At 32.4% G+C, this 21,247-nt stretch overlaps 1 protein-coding gene across 3 annotated transcripts; it reads right to left on the reverse strand.

Moving 5' to 3' along the window:
• Positions 1–4,741: 4,741 nt before the first annotated feature.
• LOC143067593 (HHIP-like protein 2) lies at positions 4,742–21,205 on the reverse strand. 3 transcript variants are annotated; one of them, XM_076240944.1, is made up of 9 exons: positions 20,090–21,205; positions 17,999–18,084; positions 16,967–17,151; positions 16,049–16,189; positions 14,851–14,980; positions 13,817–13,959; positions 12,008–12,089; positions 10,931–10,995; positions 4,742–4,985 (listed from the first exon to the last, which is right to left on the reverse strand). In XM_076240944.1, exons 1-9 carry the CDS (start codon positions 21,092–21,094, stop codon positions 4,774–4,776), a joined length of 2,049 nt encoding a protein of 682 aa, XP_076097059.1. In that variant the 5' UTR covers positions 21,095–21,205; the 3' UTR covers positions 4,742–4,773. The 3 variants fall into 3 exon arrangements, with proteins under 3 accessions (XP_076097059.1, XP_076097062.1, XP_076097060.1); XM_076240945.1 differs by having other exon boundaries at positions 4,845–4,985; positions 10,834–10,995; positions 20,090–21,203; XM_076240947.1 differs by lacking the exons at positions 16,967–17,151; positions 17,999–18,084; positions 20,090–21,205 and adding an exon at positions 16,466–16,613.
• Positions 21,206–21,247: the final 42 nt, after the last annotated feature.

The raw sequence follows: 21,247 nt of genomic DNA on the forward strand, positions 1-21,247 counted from the left end.
AATAAAACATGCAGGAAACATGTGACATGTCCTCCATATCATACATTTTATACTGCAACTAGTTGTGTTTATTTCCTAAATAAATAAATTTGGTGTATTTACTGTCTTCTGATTGGTTAAAACTATTACTTTTATTTTCAATGTTGTCAATTTTTATGGCGACACGCCACTCTGAGTAATTTAGTCAGAGGCTGGCCATCGTTTCACAAAGAATCGTACGACAATCTTAGATCGTACGTCGGTCGTAAGTCAAATCGTAAGTTTTTTACCGTTTCATAAACAATCGTAAGTAGAATTTTATCGCAAGTTTGATCGTAAACTTACGAGTATTAACAGGCAGTCGTAAGTCAAATCGTAGTGATTTAACCTGTCGACAATTTGTAAAAATCAACAACATTACATTATCTTAAAGAAAAATAAGTGTCATTGGATCATTAGAATACATGTATTTATGTTATATTGTCCCAATCATAAGTAACTGAAAATTTGAATTCCTGAAATAATCGTATTTTCCAGTACATTTGACTTTTTTTCCTTTAACTTAACTTTCAATAGTCCAAATATTTGACCATAAAAACATAGAAGTGAGTACGCTAGCACAGCACTATATATATACGGAGCCCGGATAGGGAGAGAGAGTGATCGGTACGTCGTGTCACGGTGCTTGTACTAACTGTGTACTAAATATTCAGCAAAAAAAGAAAATTATAAAAGCTTATTTGCTAGTTCTACAACATTTATCACTCATGTTTTACACGGACTTTATGAAGATAACAATAAATACATAGATATGTCAAGTCACTTAGATATTAAATTACAATCCTAGTTATGACCCCTTCCCCACCCCCTTTTTCCCCATCTATCAATGCATGTACTGCGGTTATACACTACAGCGGAGGACGATGTTCTTTATTGATAGACATTTTTGAATATATATTACGATTATTTTAAAACAAATAACAGTCCAAAAATTGAGAAAACAATCATTTATAAGTACATGAATGTATTGGTATCAATCCATAATCTGGACGTCAGGATTGGGTAAATCTGTTAACGGTATTTCATTGGTTATAAATATTATTTAATTGCTGCTTCGTGGTTGCTTCCGGAATGATTCTTAGGGAAATGAAGGCCATATTAACGTCTGATTGGCTATTATTGAGTGGTATGCATTATGTGTCAACGCGTCCGTATGTGCGGTAGGATAAAAATCATGATAGTAGGTCATCGGTATAAATAAAATTAAAGTGTTCATTTGCTATCATAAAGAGCTATAATGTTTATTAACGAAGCACTGTCAATTTAGTGCAATTTATTAAATCAATACAATTCTGTGATAATGAAATCATGTAATCTTGAATTTATGTTGCAATATGGTAAGAGGCTGTATATTTATGTATCATTGATATTCTTTAAAAATAGAACAGTAATACACACAATCTACACTTTAGACTGTGTATTAAAACGGTTGAATAATTGAGATACGTTAGTGTTAGATTGGTCCGTGTAGGAACACTTATCAATTCAAAGTTTTAAAAAGCTTTGAAATTTTAGATTTTTGGAATTTTGATCAAGGTTTTAAAATATCAAAATTTCAAATTGTGTAAAAGTTTTGATTTTTTTAAATTTTAACCAAATAATTAAAATATTAAAATTCTAAATATCGTTTTTAAATTTGATAGTTTAGAAATTTGATCAAACTTTAAAAATACTAGACCTAACGTGCAATTTTTATTATTTCACTTTTTGAATGTTTGATTTTTTAATCCTTTGATTAAAATACCAAAAATAGAAAAGAAGCAAAAAGAGGGATACCTGTAAACTGCGAAACGAAATAAAAGCGAAACGAAACGATACAGAATGACATGAAAACATGCTGATACATAAAAGTTACTGTATAAAATAAAACCACAGGTACAGACAGTTCTATGAGGTGAAAAATAGGTTGACAAAATAAATATTTCTCAAAAGAAGAGAATTCATTTTGAAACAAGACACACGGCTTTGATAATGACCATTTTACATGATGGTTTACCCAGCACCCATATTTAAGGAGTAACAGTAAAAACTGACAAAAGACTGAGTATATTTGTGTTTTCTGTTGGACTTTAAGCAATGGAATGGTTCAATACACGTTGTATTATCTCATTTGATTTCAACTTTTTTGGTTTTGCTCTACGATTTCTTACTTTCTGCAATCTTGTCGGTAGATGAATAAAATTTTAACGATCATCTTTAACGTTTTAATCAACAACAATTTCCTTTCTCTATTAATTGCTGGCCTTAGATATTCAGCTTTTAGCGTTCCTGATCCAGAAAAGCGCTTCAGTCGTAACTTTTAACGTTTTGTTTTCATTTTTTTATCATTTGCATGACGATCGTATATTGCCTTGTATCAATGATTTCAGTTCTAAGTGATGGTACGGTAGGAAATCTAAATCCCAATGAACGTTGTGCTAGTCTGAAAGGTGGGAGGTTTTCGATATCTTTTTACGCCGAAATTAAGACTAAGATCAAATATTAGTATCCTAAAATCAGGAATATGTTTTAAAGTATCTACATAAATTCATAGATAGATACCCGGATGTAAATTTTGTATTTGCGCCAGACGAGCCTTTCGTCTACAAAAGACTTATCAAAAACACTCGAATCAAAATAAGTTAAAAAAAAGAAGCCAATAAAATCAAATTAAATTAATAAAAAGGCAAAACAAAAGAAACGTTAACATCCAAGTTATTGTTCTGGTTTTGTAAATTCTGAACACATTCATGATATAAACGTATACCATAAACATTATTTTCAGCCTTCATATTTATGTAAACGTTGCCGCTGTACATTATGCGCCCATCTATCCATTTGTAGGTGTCTGCATTTTGAAAATTAAAAAAACTATTTTGAATAGTTTATATCAGCATACTACCTTCCTTTTCAATTTCTATATGCAAGTCCAAAAATCTCACAGTATCTTTTGTATCCTTTATTTTAGGTTCGATATTTATAGAATATAGTTGATCATATCAACAAAGTTGGTTTTCTCGCTTGAGCTGGACGGCGAAAGTGAGAAAAACAATCGAGTCGAGATGACCAATGATAATTTTTTTATCGCTATTTTACCTATGACGAAGTTGTTAATTTCATTGACAACTGGCACGTGTGCCCTCTAGCGATAATTTTTCATATCACTCTTGTGTGCTGAGAAAGGAAATTTTCGTAAAATAGGCAGCAATAATATAAATTCGTTGAATATAGTCATAAATTGAATTATTTAATGAGAGAGCCTCTATACTGCAAAACGTAAAATAAGGAACATATCTGAATGATTCTATTTGATACATTTAGAATGAATTACGAAATCAGGTGGGAAAAATGTAGCCTTCCATTAAGATATATGGGTAAATGCTCCTTGTCTTGATATTGTTGGTCTTTTATAAACAATATGATAATTCAAATATTGAAGTACTGTTTGATGATACCAGTTTCTACAAGTAAGGTGGTTGTTCATAAAATGTTTCACTGGTCTTTTTCAGCAACATGTGACAGTAACCGCCTTTGATATAAATAAAGGCAACAGCAGTATAAAGTAAAATCACAAAAATACTGAACTCAGAGAAAAATCTAATCGGAAAGTCCATAATTGCTTGGCAAAATCAAATGACAAAACACATCAAAAACAAAAGGACAAGAACTGTCATATTCCTGACTTGGTACAGACATTTGCAAATGTAGAAAATGGTGGATTAAACCTGGTTTTATAGCGCTAAACCTCCCACTTTGTTGACAGTCTCATCAAATTCCGTTATATTTACAACGATGCGTGAACTAAACAGACATAAGAAATGAATTAGTCAAAATATGGGCACAGTAGTCATCATCGTGTAACAATTTTAAAAAGAACAATTTAACCGAACACAAAAACATCTATCTACAAACACATTCATTGATTCGCGTGTCTGACGTCAGAAAATTTTATACGTCACATATTTTTGTCCTTCAATGTTTATACAAACAATTTTAAAATTTCACATGGGCAATGTTACCATACAGGGTTAAAAATACTGCTGTTCAAAAGTCGTAAATCGATTGAGAGAAAACAAATCCGGGTCGCAAACTAAAACCTAGGGAAACACATCAAATATAAGAGAAAAACAACGAAAATAATAGAACACAGAAGTGCAACAAAAAACAAACAAAAATGCAACATACATAGAAACCAACTATTAGATAACGACTGCCATATTCATGACTTGGTACAGGACATTTAAAGAAAAAATGGTAGGTTGAACCTAGTTTGTGGCTAGCCAAACCTCCGCGCATGATGGCGATGTTAAATATGCCGCTAAAATGACAACATTGCATGACGGCAATACAGTACAAATACTTATAAAAGGTTTTGAAATAGTGTTTTCAATGATGTTCTAATTGGTTTGGTTTTCAAACTATTTGGATTCGGACGTCGAAACGCGAAATTGTCGTTCTAAATTATAAGGCTTTTTATCTTTAATTAGATTCTTTTAATCATTTTTTACGATTTATGATATTTTAACATCGGCAAACTACTGCCTTGCTGCATAAACATGTGTCTTCTAAGTTCATATAGGATTGTACACACCAATGTCAAATTTTCACTTGATAAATTTGCTGCTTCTAAAAGATTTCACATAGATGAGGTTGGGTTTTTTTTTTTTTTTTTGGCAAATGTTTATCAAAAGAAACATCTGAAAGAATGAAAACATAAAGACAGTTTATTGTCAAATATTTATCTTTGTATATTAATTAACTCGAATTAATTTTACCGCGGCGTTTTCTTTCAAAAGAGTACTTTGTACAAATCCATCTTTTTCTAGCTCTTTTGTATTTCTGACAGATTCTTGTTCTTATTCCGAGGATTTCTAAACTTCCTTTTCGTCTTCTTTGTTTTCTGTTTTTCTGTCTCTGAATTCGTCTCTGATATTTTCTCCTATATTTCTTCGTCCTTTTGCGATTACCTAAAATAATCAATATAATTTTCAATACTTGCAACAGGTTGTTGCCGTAACTGAACCATAATCTTAAATATAGAAATTTAGGGTTGAAATGTCATTCAACAAAATGAGGTTTAATAGCCTATATTTCAATCCTAGTTCGATAATACATTTTTGAAGTCATCTTATGTTTTAAAATTAACATGTATTGCAGATCAATAAGTATTAACAACTCTTCCCGAACGTGATATTCTGATTCAAAACAAGAAAGTTTTTTTTATCTTATTGTAAAAGAGCTTCCTCTTGTCTTCGATGTGACCACAAGCAGGATAGTGAACCTTCGACCAACACACTACGCTTATTATTTCACCACTCAGTCTGTTACGTAGAACGTTCTATATGGCTAAGGACGTGACAACCATTACGTCAAAACCAATTGCGTAAACAATAAAAAGTAAAATCACAAAAATATTGAACATCGAGGAAAATTCAAAACGGTAAGTACCTAATCAAATGGCAACATCAAATGATAAAACACATCAAACGAAAGGAATACATCTGTCATATTCCTGACTTGGTACAGGCATTTTCAAATGTAGAATGGTGGATTGAACCTGGTTTTATAGCGCTAGACCTCTCACTTGTATGACAGTCGCCTTAAATTCCATTATATTTAAATCGATGCGTGAAAAAAACAGACATAATAGGTAAACATGTCAAAATAGGGGTACAGCAGTCATTACAGTGTCACAATCTAAATTAGAACAAAAACAAACAAATTTTTAACAAAGAAGCACAAAAAAGCTATATATTTCTGGAGAGAAAACACCCAGACCCTTTCACTTTACGTAAATATGCATTCGGCATCCGTTAAAAGGACCTTACTTTTCGGCTATGTTAGCCACTGGTTGCTATCCTATCAGTTGTTTGTGTTTCTTTTAAGTGGAAGTATAAATGTGTCATACCTCGATCATTGAATTCCAAATATTAACACATTACAGGTATATAGTTAAGTATTGTTTGGATAAAGACATTTTGATAACGTTGATAAAAAAATGTATAAAAATGAATGATAAGTAATAAGATAATTTAAAAAAACATTTGTATACGATTTATTAAGTAAACACACGCTTAAATGCATTTAAACAACAACTGAATAGTAAAAAAAAATCATAATTACAAAGAGTATATTAAGTTAATAAAGCTTATTCCAAAACGTTAGGCCGAATTTTACTTGGACCATCAATGTCTGGGAATATAAAAACCTTTAGCATTTCGATTATTTTTTATTTACATTTTGTGTAAATTTACAGAATAGAAACGTATCAAGGATATTCATGTCAGCACAGGGTCACTGACATATTTTGGATGATGTGCTGCGTTATCTGGTCTCTCAATAGCGATTATGTTGAAATATTATCAAAATCTTCTTTTTCGAAAATAAAAAAAGACCTATTTTTAAAAACTTTGAGTTTTTTGAAAAACTAAGGATTTTCTTATCCCAGGAATAAATTACCTAAGCCGTATTTGGCACAACTTTTTGGAATTTGGGTCCTCGGTGCTCTTCAACTTTGTACTTGTTTTGGCTTTATAACTATTTTGATCTGAGCGTCATTGATGAGTCTTATGTAGACGAAACGCGCGTCTGGCGTATTAAATTATAATCCTGGTACCTAAAAGTAAGGGCACTAAATGTTTGTGACACCAATTCTTTGTTTGGTAGTCCCTTTCCATTTAAGAGCCATCGCTGGTCGAGTGGTTTAAGTAGTTAATCAATAGTAAAAACTGACATGTCAACTATGGAATTTGTCGAGATGTGTCCGTCTCCAAAATATCAAAGAATCCCTCTTTCCAACAACGATAAAAACCTGACTGCCTCGACACAATCATGACTTCCAAAAGTGATGATAAACCAAAACTAGAGGCTCTAAAGAGCCTGTGTCGCTCACCTTGGTCTATGTGCATATTAAGCAAAGGACACAAATGGATTCATGACAAAATTGTATTTTGGTGATGGTGATGTGTTTGAAGTTCTTACTTTACTGAACGTTCTTGCTTCTTACAATTATATCTATAATGAACTTTGCCCATTAGTAACAGAGAAAAATATTTGGTAAAAATTTACATAAATTTACCAAATTAATGAAAATTGTTAAAAATTGACTATAAAGGGCAATAACTCCTTAAGGGGTCAATTGACCATTTAGGTCATGTTGACTTATTTGTAGATCTTACTTTGATGAACATTATCGCTGTTAACAGTTTATCGCTATCTATAATAGTAGTCAAGATAATAACCAAAAACAGCAAAATTTCTTTAAAAATTACCAATTGGAGGGCAGCAACCCAACAACTGGTTGTCCAATTCATTTGAATATTTCAGGGCAGATATATATTGACTTGATAAACAATTTAACTCCTTGTCAGATTTCCTCTAAATGATTTGGTTTCAGAGTTATAAGTAAAAAACTACATTTTACCCCCGTTCTATTTTTAGCCGTGGTGGCCATCTTGGTTGGATGGCCAGGTCATCGGACACATTTTTCAAACAAAGTACATCAAAGATGATTGTGGCCAAGTTTGAATTAATTTGGCCCAGTAATTTCGGAGGAGAAGATTTTTGTAAACGATAACTAAGATTTACGAAAAATGGTTAAAAATTGACTATAAAGGGCAATAACTCCTAAAGGGGTCAACTGACCATTTCGGTCATGTTGACTTATTTGTAAATCTTACTTTGATGAACATTATTGCTGTTTACAGTTTATCTCTATCTATAATAATATTCAAGATAATAACCAAAAACAGCAAAATTTCCTCAAAATTACCATTTCAGGGGCAGCAACCCAACAACAGGTTGACCGGTTCATCTGAAAATTTCAGGGCAGATAGATCTTGACCTGATGAACATTTTTACCCCCACATCAGATTTCCTCTAAATGCTTTGGTTTTTGATTTATAAGCCAAAAACTGCATTTTACCCCTATGTTCTATTTTTAGCCGTGGCGGCCATCTTGGTTGGTTGACTGGGTCACGCCACACATTTTTTAAACTAGATAACCCAAAGTTGATTGTGGCCAAGTTTGGATTAATTTGGCCCTGTAGTTTCAGAGGAGAAGATTTTTGTAAAAGATTACTTAGATTTATGAAAAATGGTTAAAAATTGACTATAAAGGGCAATAACTCCTAAAGGGGTCAATTGACCATTTCGGTCATGTTGACTTATTTGTAAATCTAACTTTGCCGAACATTATTGCTGTTTACAGTTTATCTCTATCTATAATAATATTCAAGATAATAACCAAAAACAGCAAAATTTCCTCAAAATTACCAATTCAGGGGCAGCAACCCAACAACGAGTTCACCGATTCATCTGAAAATTTCAGGGCAGATAGATCTTGACCTGATAAACATTTTAACCCCATGTCAGATTTCCTCTAAATGCTTTGGTTTTTGAGTTATAAGCCAAAAACTGCATTTTACCCCTATGTTCTATTTTTAGCCGTGGCGGCCATCTTGGTTGGTTGACCGGGTCACGCCACACATTTTTTAAACTATATACCCCAATGATGATTGTGGCCAAGTTTGGTTCAATTTGGATTAGTAGTTTCAGAGGAGAAGATTTTTGTAAAAGTTAACGACGACGGACGACGGACGACGGACGACAGACGACGGACGACGACGACGACGCCGGACGCAAAGTGATGGGAAAAGCTCACTTGGCCCTTCGGGCCAGGTGAGCTAAAAAGAACACTCCCCTTTGATTTAAAGTTGCTGATTAGCAAACAACGCGGGACATTAATACTGTTAAATGGTATTTTGGTAAGGATAATTAATTTCATCTGCAACCAGTCACAATTAAACGATTGCAAGTCACAATTGCAAGGCCGGTTTATGTGAAGGTAAAGAGTGTGACACTACCAGTCACATTTGAACGATTGTAATTCACAATTGAAAGGAAGCTTTACATGAAGGTAATGTGTGTGACACAACCAGTCACATTGAACGATTGTAATTCACAATTGAAAGGAAGCTTTACGTGAAGGTAATGTGTGTGACACTACCAGTCACATTTGAACGATTGTAATTCACAATTGTAAGTACGATTTACGTGAAGGTAATGTGTGTGACACAACCAGTCACGTTGAACGATTGTAATTCACAATTGAAAGGAAGCTTTACGTGAAGGTAAAGAGTGTGACACAACCAGTCACATTGAACGATTGTAATTCACAATTGAAAGGAAGCTTTATGTGAAGGTAATGTGTGTGACACTACCAGTCACATTTGAACGATTGTAATTCACAATTGTAAGGACGATTTACGTGAAGGTAATGTATGTGACACAACCAGTCACATTGAACGATTGTAATTCACAATTGAAAGGAAGCTTTACATGAAGGTAATGTGTGTGACACAACCAGTCACGTTGAACGATTGTAATTCACAATTGAAAGGAAGCTTTACATGAAGGTCATGTGTGTGACACAACCAGTCACATTGAACGATTGTAATTCACAATTGCAAGAACGCTTTACGTGAAGGTAAAGAGTGTGACAATCTACCAACACGAGACATGTAATATCATAATAGTGACCAGACGATCACTAAGATTAAAGTTTAGTACGCCAGAAGTGCGTATCGTTTCACATAATACTAATAAGTGTTTTTTCGATCAAGACAGATTTAAAACCAAATCAGTAATGAAGATGAAAAGCATTGAAAACCAAATATTTCGAAAATGTGTGTCAAATTAATGCAAAGGCTGTCTATCTTTTCCTGGGGTAGGATATCTTTTCACATTATATAAAAAGATATCACCGAGAGAAGAAAATACGCTTAAAAACTGAAAACAACACGTTATATAAATTCCATGCGTCCAAAGCGTTTTTTCTGGATTCAGCTTCAGCAGGAACGCTCAAAGCCACATATTTGAAAGCCTAGGATTTATAAGAACCGAAACAATTGATGAATTATATGACCAAAAAAAAACAACTAATGAAATAGCTAAATCCATTTAATACCAACTTTGCCTGAGGGAGTTGAAACCTTAAATGGGTTTTCATGTCAGCACAGAATCGCTGACTACTGAAATGGTGATAACAAAACGTAAATCGAACCAGTAGTTGTAAAAACCTATCGATGTGACTACTTATGTTCAAAACGACGCCTCGACTTTTTCAAGTTCTTTAAGAAGAAATTCATGTGACCATATTTCTATACAATCAATTCTTAGATGCGTTTCCCTCACTTTTAGTTTGTAACTCGGATTTGTTGTTTTTTTCTCTATCGATTTATGAATTTCGAACAGCGGTATACTACTGTTGCCTTTATTGAGCTGTTTAAATTAAAACATTTATATATTTTGTATTAATTTCACATCCATAATTCATCATGCATTCCAATCACCAAAATGCAAAATAACTGTTAACTGTTAACTAATAGCTCTTTAATAAAGCATTAACTATTATTTTTTACAGGACATAGGAATAAATTGGTACTAAACACAACACTGAAAAAATCGCATACTTTATTTTTTCTTTTTATCTTAATATACCAACTAAACTTGGTTTGTGGTTTTTTTTTCAGTGAGTACAGTACATACAGATATATCTATAAAATATTTAATGTATAAAATTAAAATGCTTTGCCTTGTTAAAATTCATGTAAATGAGTACTATAATTGCAATAACTAAATGAGTGAGTGGATGACAATTATGATTATGATTATGATGATTTGAATTTTAGTACGGCTTCCACCGATAACATAGATCATAATATAACAAATTAATACAACATTTGTAAGTAAAATCATTCCAGCTGTCACCATGAGATCAGTAATTGTCAGTAAAAAACTAAAATCAATACTAACAAAAATCCGGTATGGTGAAAATTTGACCATCCATGCATAGTTAAATAATCAAGCAAACTAAGCAGATGAGAAGCCGTTGAGGTAGGTTCTGTGGTACCTGTTGTTAAAGTTTTCAAATCAGTCTGAGTTCTAGCAGCTTCGCAGATTTCAGGGTTACCTCGTCTACAAAAAGAATAAATTGTTTAGTTAAACTATTGCTTGATACGGTAAATGAACATATCTCAGTAACATGTGTCAGAAATACAGATAATGCTTGTACTATTGAGGTATCTTTTCACGAAACCTGTTGAATGTGTAATGATTTATAAGTCTTGGAGAAGAGGATTATGTATTTTTTGTCTATACCCGTAATTGACGGTGTAACTGGAGATTCAGATTCAGTTGTCTTCTTTAGGTGGGACATACATTTCCATTGACTATGAAGAGCTAACGGGTAGCAAATTTGTAATTGCGTAATGTGTATAACCTTCAAGTTTTTCCAATTTTTTTTTTATTACATATAATTTTTTGTTTACCTAAAAAATTCTTGACGCCAGGAGTTATTTTTTTCTAACCATTGGTTAAAACGCCAATATATCACTTTCGATATATGGGCAGATGTCAACATTGTCCAATTTAGAAACAGTCTACGATTAACAAAGCGAGAAACATATTTAAGTGTAATAACATAATCAAATCGGTAATTTTGAAATGTTTTGATTGATTAGTGTTCAACGCCAATTTCCACAACATTGCTCTATTTCGTGGCGGTCAGTTTTTTGTTGTTGGAGGAAGCCTGAGTGCAAATTGATTACTGGTTATGAACTGGCTTTCAGTAACTGCGAGTACACTTTGGGTGGGGTTTTTTTTTTTGGCATTGTGTCTATTTTTTATGTAGGTTGTTTTGTGCGTAGTATCGATCTTTGGGTTAAGCTTAAATAAATTGCAACTGATTTTTACAGTTAGTTCTTATGTTTAACTGTATCACCACTGTCCGGAATGTAAAACTGGGACAAAAAGCTTTTAAGAACTGACAACCAGAATCTGAAGTTTCCTTTCATTGAAACATATACTAGTAGTCATTATCATGTTATTCCACCGGTGAGGATTTCACTTGAACAATAACAACGATAATTAAGTTCATTGGTGAGTTTTTCGGTCGGCATTCATTTTAATCAAAACGTTTGGTAACCACCTTGCTGGATCTATTATTCTGTATAATTTTCCTTGAGCAGAGGCTGAACTTGGAAATCCTGTTGACACCATATACAGTTCTCCTGTAAAATAAATTTAGCTTATTGATCCAAAATCAATTATCAAACAAATATTCAAACTACTTTATGCATTGTGCCAACCCATAAGATAATTTTGCAATCATCTGAAAAAATATTCGTTCCGTCGGATTGTGAGAAAATTCGTACGAACTTGCAAGAAGAAGTTTGTTAGAATATTGGTTCTATAAGCAATTTAAATTTATGCCATATTTTTAACATCGACGGCTTTAAAAAATTTTATCGATCAATAAGAATCAGTCCTTGAAAGAAAAGAGATTTTTCAAATCTTACATTCAAATGGTCATTTAAGCGTGTACATGGTAATGATTACTTAATAAAATGTTTTAAGAAACCACTAAGGCGCTGAAATTGTTTTATGGTCGTTATGAAAATGATGAGGTACACCACCAAACGTGTAATGTTTTGGCTATCTGAAAGCCATATTAACACAGATTTTAACAAATGCATAACAAAATTTAGCTATTTCATTCCCAGAAACTTAAATAATGCAAAAATGAACAAAAGTAGTTTACAATAGTAGCAAGAGAGCAAGAAGTTTCATACATAAATTTCTACTATAAATAAACTAAACCGAGGGAAATAAATCAAGAGAAACACCTGAAATACAACAAAAGCAAACGCCAATATACATAGAAATTTTAGATAACAACTGTCATATTCCTGACTTGTTACAGGACATTAAAGAAACAACGATGGGTTGAACCTGGTGGTATGGCTACTGGGTAGCCAAACCTCTCGCTAAAACGACACTACGTGACAGGAATACAGTACAAACACACACAAGAACACTCAGCACAGAGAAATACATCAATAATATAATGGTACATTTCAACATGTAAACCGTAGAATAACAACGAACATTTAATTGCCATGAATTTACGATTGCACACCGGACACCACAAACGAAATATAATCCGTGTGTCAAATGACTGAATGGAGGTTATGTGAGGCATTGATAATATTATGATGATAAACCAATTAATTTGTGGTTTTCGTTATAATTAAATATTTTCATTTTGATTTTTTGTTTGGTTCTTGTTGGTTTATTTTTGTAAACATTGTTTGTTTACGCCCCAAATTTTAACTTTTTGGCGTGTCATTTCACTATTTTATGCATTAACCATCACTGTGTGGCGTACGGACTATAGTTATTGTGCTTAGTTGTTCATTAAAAGGCGTAAACAAAACCGTTGTTTTAATAGTATTACCAGAGATATATGTCTCTGGTATTACAATTGTACAAGTATGTTACCAGATTCAAGTAGACTGAGTAATACTTGTTGAGATATTTTGTAAACTTCAAAAAAGCAACTGCATGAACTTTAACAAAATTCCACAAAATTTACATGACCTTCAAGAAATATGATTTTGTTTTAAAACTGTTAAATTTGTTATGTAAAAATAATAATTAAACATAATGGAAACTCATCGGACACCTCAAAAATCAAAGCATAGACCATTTGATGGAAATCAAATGACAAATGTACTATATAAGTCAAGGCAAATGCCTGTCATATTTCTACATTGACATGCATTCTGTAAGGAACTTGTTGATTTAACATTTTTTTTATGGCGCAAAAGCGTATACTTTTATTGCTGTTTCTAATGTTGCAATTTATGTATGCCATTGAATCAAATGAAAGTTACATTGAAACTGTAACTATTTTTAGTTGCACATTAAAAGAAATCGTTTGAGTAATTTAAATTACCAGATTCATCTTCCCCGAAAGATATGATATTGGGTTCGTATTTTCCTGTCAATGGAGGTACACACAATTCAGGACCACACGTTGTTATCTGTTTGCCGTTCCAGGTGCTGCTGGTTATATTTTCTTCAAGACTGAACAATTTCCTGACACAAAATTATATAATACTAAAAAATGCCTGTTCTAGTAATCAGGATATAATTAAACATACATAAGATGAATAAGAACTCTTTTATCGTTTGAATTCAAGGTAGTTCTAACTAATTGTAACAGGCATATTCCTGCCTTAGTTTTATATAAGTTCTATTCTCATTAACCCGTACCGTCTTCCATTCTCCTGTTTACAAAAATTAAGTGGAATACAGATATCAGATACTAATATTTTAGGCTTTGAATAATAAGAATGCAACATTGAATAAGTCATTCATAATTCACATTCTTAATGTTATTATTAATAGCAATGACATCGTTCAATGTTTCGATGATCATTAGCTGAGTCAAACCAATGAAATATAAAATCATAAGTTATTCTCTTCCGAACATCAAACGCAATTTATCGAAACATTTGAATTTATACGGGTACAGGGCAAACGGAAAAGAATACTGGTCTAGTACAAAACAAAGTTTATATAATAAAAAATAATTGATAAAGCTCAAGATGTTTCCGTAGGGATTCTTACTGAAAGATTGTCGTTAGACATTACACATTCATCAATCTTGATAATATATATCAAAATTATAAGAGCTGATTTCATCATGATATAAGCACATGAGATCATCCCCAGGTTTTGGTAGGGTTCGTGTTGCTTAGTATTTAGTTTTCTATGTTGTGTCATGTGTACTATTATTTGTCTGTTTGTCTTTTTTCATTTTTAGCCATGGCGTTGTCAGTTTATTTTCGATCTATGAGTTTGACTGTGGTATCTTTCGTCCATTTTATTTAAATCTTGATCTATGAGTTTGACTCTGGTATCTGTCGACCCTCTTGTATAAATCTTGAGCAAATTTACTCGATAATCAACTCTAAACTAACTTACCCGTTCATAAAGTCTCCAAAAATGTACAGACCATTTAAATTAGGGTTCAAACATCCTCTGTAAAAGTGACCTCCGGTTACTGACTTTCCAGTGGCATGAGGATAGGAATATACAGGAAGAATTTCAGGGCCTAATGGATATAAAGACAGTTTTTTAAATCATCATATCTCCAAAGCCTATAAACAGATTTTCTCAAAAATGGATTTGGTGTTCAAACAAAGCTTTCCATGTTATTATAGAAAATGACAAAAAACACTTTTTAAATTTCGTACTTCGGAAGCGCTTTTTATTTTAGATCACCACTCTGACAAATGTTTACCCAATAAACGAAGACGGTGACCGTATAATTATTTGACATCGTTAAAGGAGCAACTTATATGGAAAAAGTAAAATCACAAAAATACTGAACTTAGAGGAAAATCAATTCGGAAAGTCCATAATCACATAGCAAAATCAAATAACAAAACGCATCAAAAACGAATGGACAAGAACTGTCATATTCCTGACTTGGTACAGGCATTTTCAAATGTAGAACAACATATTGATCTTTAAGGAAAAAACCTATATATTCTGAGTTGAGGATAATTTGACACAAATTTTGATAAATTTTATGTTCACACAATACATAAGCTAAAATGTTTAAGGATTTTTATTAAAATTGAAATTATGTTACATTATAATTAGCATAATAGTTTAAAGGATATTTTTTAAAATGTAAGTAAAATATTTAAAAAGTTATTTCAGATAAAGATTTTTTTTATTAAAGAATGTGTTGTGAATTTACTTATTTTGTTGTGTAGCAAGAAAACGAGTCCAGTGATCCCATTTTATTTGGAAGCATATTATTACAGGTATATTCTCATATTTTAATTTTAAATTCTATATTGATCTATGATGTAGTTTTCTTTTTATCACACAAAATTGGGTTTTCCATGCATTATCTATACAAAATCTGACAATTTTGCACAACCCATTGAATAAAAAAAGACAAGTGACCAATACTTTGTATTATATTTTTCAAAAAGCATGATAAAAACTACATTTTGACAAATCATTAAAAAAAAATATGGATTCTATTTTCTTAATTTTGACCCTACCCCCCCCCCCCCCCCCCCCCCCCACCCAAACCCCCAAACCCCCAGACCCCTTTCCCTTCCCATCTACTTTAAAAAAAACTGCGAAGAGATACTATATTTACCTATTTTACCACAGTCCTCATTGAAGCAAGCAAAGCCTTCTCTGGAATTCCATCCATAATTCCCGCCTTTTTGGAGAAGATCAATTTCCTCGTGGGCATTCTGACCAACATCGCCACACAGGATTCTTCCTTTTCCATAACCTGTCGTAAATATATTATAATTTTTGAAATAAAATATGTATTTAACTTTTACATTCTGAGGCAAACTTCTTATTCATTTTTCTGCAATGATAAACAGCAATAAAAAATCTATACGAATCATGTCTTCTTATTCTATCTATGTTGTTGTAAATATCATATCATCGAAACAGTCTGTGACGGCATAGTTTTATTTTTTCTTGATTTTAAAAAGTACTCTGATCTTGATTTCAGTCACTTAAAACAGTTTTTGAAAGGTACTGTTTATTATTGTTTTACGTCTTATTCTGGTATTATAGTCATATGGTTTTCCTGTATTGGTTTTTACTATATGAATTCGGTATTGATGACACATTTAAATATGTATTTTCAACGTTCTGCTTTCAGGACTCTAGAGCATGACATCTTGTACAGATAATTGCCTTTTGTTGAATGTCGTATGTTGACCTGTACATGTCTTTTGGTTTTTATCTCGTCTGGTTTCTGTGATAAAAACAAAGCCGCTTATAATACCAGAATAAGCTATTACTCTTTGTTTATTAAAATGCAAAGGTAGTTCAAGGTACTATCCTCGACCAATATTAAAACAAAACTTGACCCTCTTTACACACGTATGTCTCTTTGTACAGACACTTGTCTACTACTCTTAAGTATGGAAAATATGAAAAAATGTCATTTAGAAACTTATTTTTCCAAGGATGCACTATTATGTATTTATCCGTGCCAAGTTTGCACAATGCATTAGAAAGATGATATGTAATTTACTTCCAGTAATCTCACCTGTAACTGGGTCACCTCTGTCTTTACCACATCTCCATATATTTCTAACCCCATAAGCATATATTTCTTGCCTAAAATTTGGTATTCCAACAAAGGGGTTATCAGCTGGTATCTTGTATGCTATATTTGGACCGTGGGCCTCTGTGTTGATATCTATTCTTAATACTTTACCAAGAATCGACGATCTAAAGAAAAGACAATGGTTTAAATTTTCATATATTTATGGTCATTTATGTACTGAAAATAAAAAGAATTCTTAACAACGCAACTTATATCACTTTTTATATTAAATTAAGAAGGTGTGGTACGATTCCAATGTCATGATGAGACAATTATCCAGAGTTCAAATAAGAAAACCCCATGCTGTATAGTCGGCTTTATAAGGACCCGATGGTAAAAATGTAAAACGATTTAAGCAAGAAACCTACAGGCCTAATATATAACAAAACAATTTAGGAAAAGAAATATGACAAAAATTAACCACCGACATCCACTTAACTATCGGATCCCAGCTTGGAACAGGCACAAAAAGAATGTGGCGGTTCCAACAAGTATGTGATCGCCCTAATCTCTCCAACCTGGGACATTAGTGTAAAGGCATAACATAAGAAAAAGACTGTAAAAGTTGCAATTGTCTTAACTCAAAAGATCGATACTCGACCTATAAAACAATAGACATATAGCACCGAAATAAGAGTATAGTCTACTCGTAGTTACTGTAAATTTTAAAGACGGCTCAAAAAGTCGGAGAAATCCATGACATTGTGTAATGCCAAAAAATAGTACAATTCAAACAGGATGTGGGATCCCATGAGTTTTCATAACTCTACATATTTAGCAACATTTATTGCGCTATGTTTGAATTTATCAAAAACAACTAACAGTATAACAACGTAAAGAACTTTAAAATTATAAAAGTTTTAACACACAGTAGATTCCCTATCTAATGTAAGTTGTGCTTTGGTTGGGTTTCTTGGTTGTGAGCTTTTGAAGAAATCACATAAGCAAACTTTTTCTTTTAATTGTACTTACGTATTCTGAGAAAATCCCTGAGGGTCACCACCACTTCCTCCATCTCCGACAAATAAGTAAAGGTAGCCTTCGTCACCAAACATTATCTGTAATATTTTTTTTTACATGTTACGAGTATTTCAATTATATTTTATATATGATTAAAATATGACGATGAGAATGGGATGGTATCGACTTCCAGTGGCAAATATTATGTGCCACACTAGAACAAAAACATGGTGATGAAATATGAATATAAAATCAATATCTACTAGCAAATAAAATATTATACTTATTTCGGTTTTAATACGGGCACCTTCCACTTGAAATTTGTTGGCTGATTCACATATAATGACGCAAAACCTTGTACTTTATGCCTGGTCCTTGAGCCATATCAATATTAATACATACACACATGTATAGTTACATTTACATAAATAAAATTAGGTATAAAAGTACAGATTGAGATCTTACAAAAAGACAAAATGATCATTTACAAATATTTGTTCTTGGGCATGATTGTCGAAGCAGGTTTGGAACTAGGACATCCTAGAAATTGTCTTAAATGTAGGACAGAATTTTTGTACAAATAAAGTTAACAGTTATTTGTGGTATTTGTTTTTACATCAAAACGAATGCATATACAGACGAATTTATAGGAAAATAACTGTTTTATCTGCATTATATGCAGTCACATATTAGGCGAACACTGTTTAATCTTGCGTATTTTAGAAAAAGGTGACATTTTGTATTTTTTATTTTTGTCTTAAATACCATTTTAGATGCGCCTGTAAAAATAATGAGTACAGGGTTAATGTTTTTAAAGAAAAGATCCCCATCTAAAGTGAAAGTAAAAATCTGTCCAAAAATTAAGAAGGGTTGCCGGTTTTTTTCCGTTTTTTTTCAAATTTAAAAATAAAAAGTCTGTAGAAATGTCTGAACGTGAAAACTATTTTCATTGAAGATTGTCAGACACACGAAAAGAATAAATAATATAAAATAAAGAAACAAGACCACGCTCCTTCTCTTACATAGATTGATAAAACATTTAACCTTACATGAATCTTTATCATAGAACAAACTCATTAAATCATCTTTATTACATTCATTAGCGAATATGTTTTGATGTCATACGGGAATAAAGATATATGTTTCGTTTCAACCACTATCTAATTTCAAAACGCGGTTCAAAGTTTCCTTTCTGCCTTGTTTAAGAATAATTTAGGTGCAGACTTATTAAGCTTAATAGTTTCCCATAGCGTTAAGATAGATAAAACATCTGCTATAAATCAACTTACATACTTTCTCAGTACATAGTATTTAAAAGTCTATTATTTTTGCACCTGGTAATGAGTATTAAATGACCTGCCACACAAGGAACTTTTAATATCAAAATAGGGGGAAACATCGGGTCAAAAGTGTATCTTCTTGTAACAAATGATGTATACGTATTTCGGTATATGTAATACATCTTTTTAATCCAACAATGCAACAGGTTATCATACCTGAGTGTTGAAAAATGTTTTTTAAACAGCGTTTGTATAGTACACTACTTCGTTTGTCTATTATCATATGTTAACTTTTCAAAGTGTGCCTTGTAATATGGAACGCCATAGCTACATGACAAAAAAAAAATAATAGTATAAAAATAAGTTTTCTTGAACCAGTGATAAATAACTTTCTCCTATATGACATGTCCTTATGTTGTTTATGAACAAAACATTCGTGTGTTAAGGCACTCCGGGCATTTTCTTGTATAATGTTTACCATTTGCAGTAGGCTGAACTGCATTTACACCAAATCAAACCTAAATACGGGATGTGTTTCATTCGCATGATTGACAAATGAAAGACAAACTTGATAATATTAGTAACGTAAAACGTATCAGTTGTGCATAATGTTTGACCATCAAACATTAGATTGTGCATAATATTTTAAAATATCCCAAACAGTTGGATTACATAACAGACAGGACACAGCTGCATGAGTTTTTGTGTTTAATCGCAACATGCAAATATGTAATTAGAAAATTATTAATAAATAAATAATTTTGTGAGGAAAAAAAACAACATTATATATCCCTAACCCCTGTAATAACAAATTTGACCATACTTCTCCTCCGTTGTGGTTCCAGTAAGGTTGAGGTATTTCTAGTATCACTCTCTCCGAGGACACGTTACCAAGATTAGGATTATTGTTTGAAACACGGAATTCACTGATTCGTACCACATGATTGTTTGAATTCAGTTTATTGTTAAACGTCGAGTAATAAAGGAAAAATCTCTGATTATATTTGAAATTGGGATGGAATGCTAACCCAAGCAAACCTCTTTCATCACCATTGCTTTCTGTATTTAGAGTTCTGCTCGATATATCAAGGAATAAATTTGGAAGCCTCTGTCCATTAGGGTAATATATATGGATATAACCCGAAACCTCTCCAACAAAAAGTCGATTAGTTCTGTCATTTGCATTGCGTACAAATACTGGATTCTTAAGTTTTTCTGCTAGTTCTTCCATACATATACACCCAGGAGATGTTACTTGTTTAATTGATATCTTATTATTAAGCACATCGTTCGACAATAGTTCGGGATAACAATAGTCCTTATCAATTAGTTCCGTCTGTTTACAGAAAAATGCCCGGTTGTTTGACGCAGCTTGTAATAGTTGTTGGTCTTTCGACATGTATTGCAGCAATCCTCTGCAGTTGTCATAGAAAATCTCACAGTAAGGCCTACACAATCCTGGAAAATCTCGGGGATTAAATGTAGCTTCTGCATCGTAAATATGAGCGGCATAAGGCGAACACTGTTGGCATAATAACTCCTCAACAATTTTTGAACATTTATTCCACAAATTTGAAGTCTTCCCAATTATGTCGCGAATTCGTTGGTATTCCTTGTACTGATTGAGATCTTTGTTCGGTGTACAACAACTGAATGAAGAATAATTGGCACAAAAATTCAATTTGGTCTTTGGTTGAAACGGAGGTTTATAATCCAGACACTGGGGGTGTGATAATACAAATGTAAATCCATTTAAGCATAGAAATATTAATATAAATTTGTTATTAACGTTACAACAGTTGTATATCATTTTTAATCCACCACACATATAACATGTATATACTGCGAAATGATTGACATTTATACGCGAAGTGTATCACGAGAAGAAAAGACGATTTGTTATTTTGTAACAGCGGATGTACTAACCTCGTACTAACTATAAATACTAGAAACTATTCAGGTTTTTTAACCCGATTCGCAT

This window comes from Mytilus galloprovincialis, chromosome 3, assembly GCF_965363235.1.
Source record: "Mytilus galloprovincialis chromosome 3, xbMytGall1.hap1.1, whole genome shotgun sequence".
NCBI lineage: Eukaryota > Metazoa > Mollusca > Bivalvia > Mytilida > Mytilidae > Mytilus > Mytilus galloprovincialis.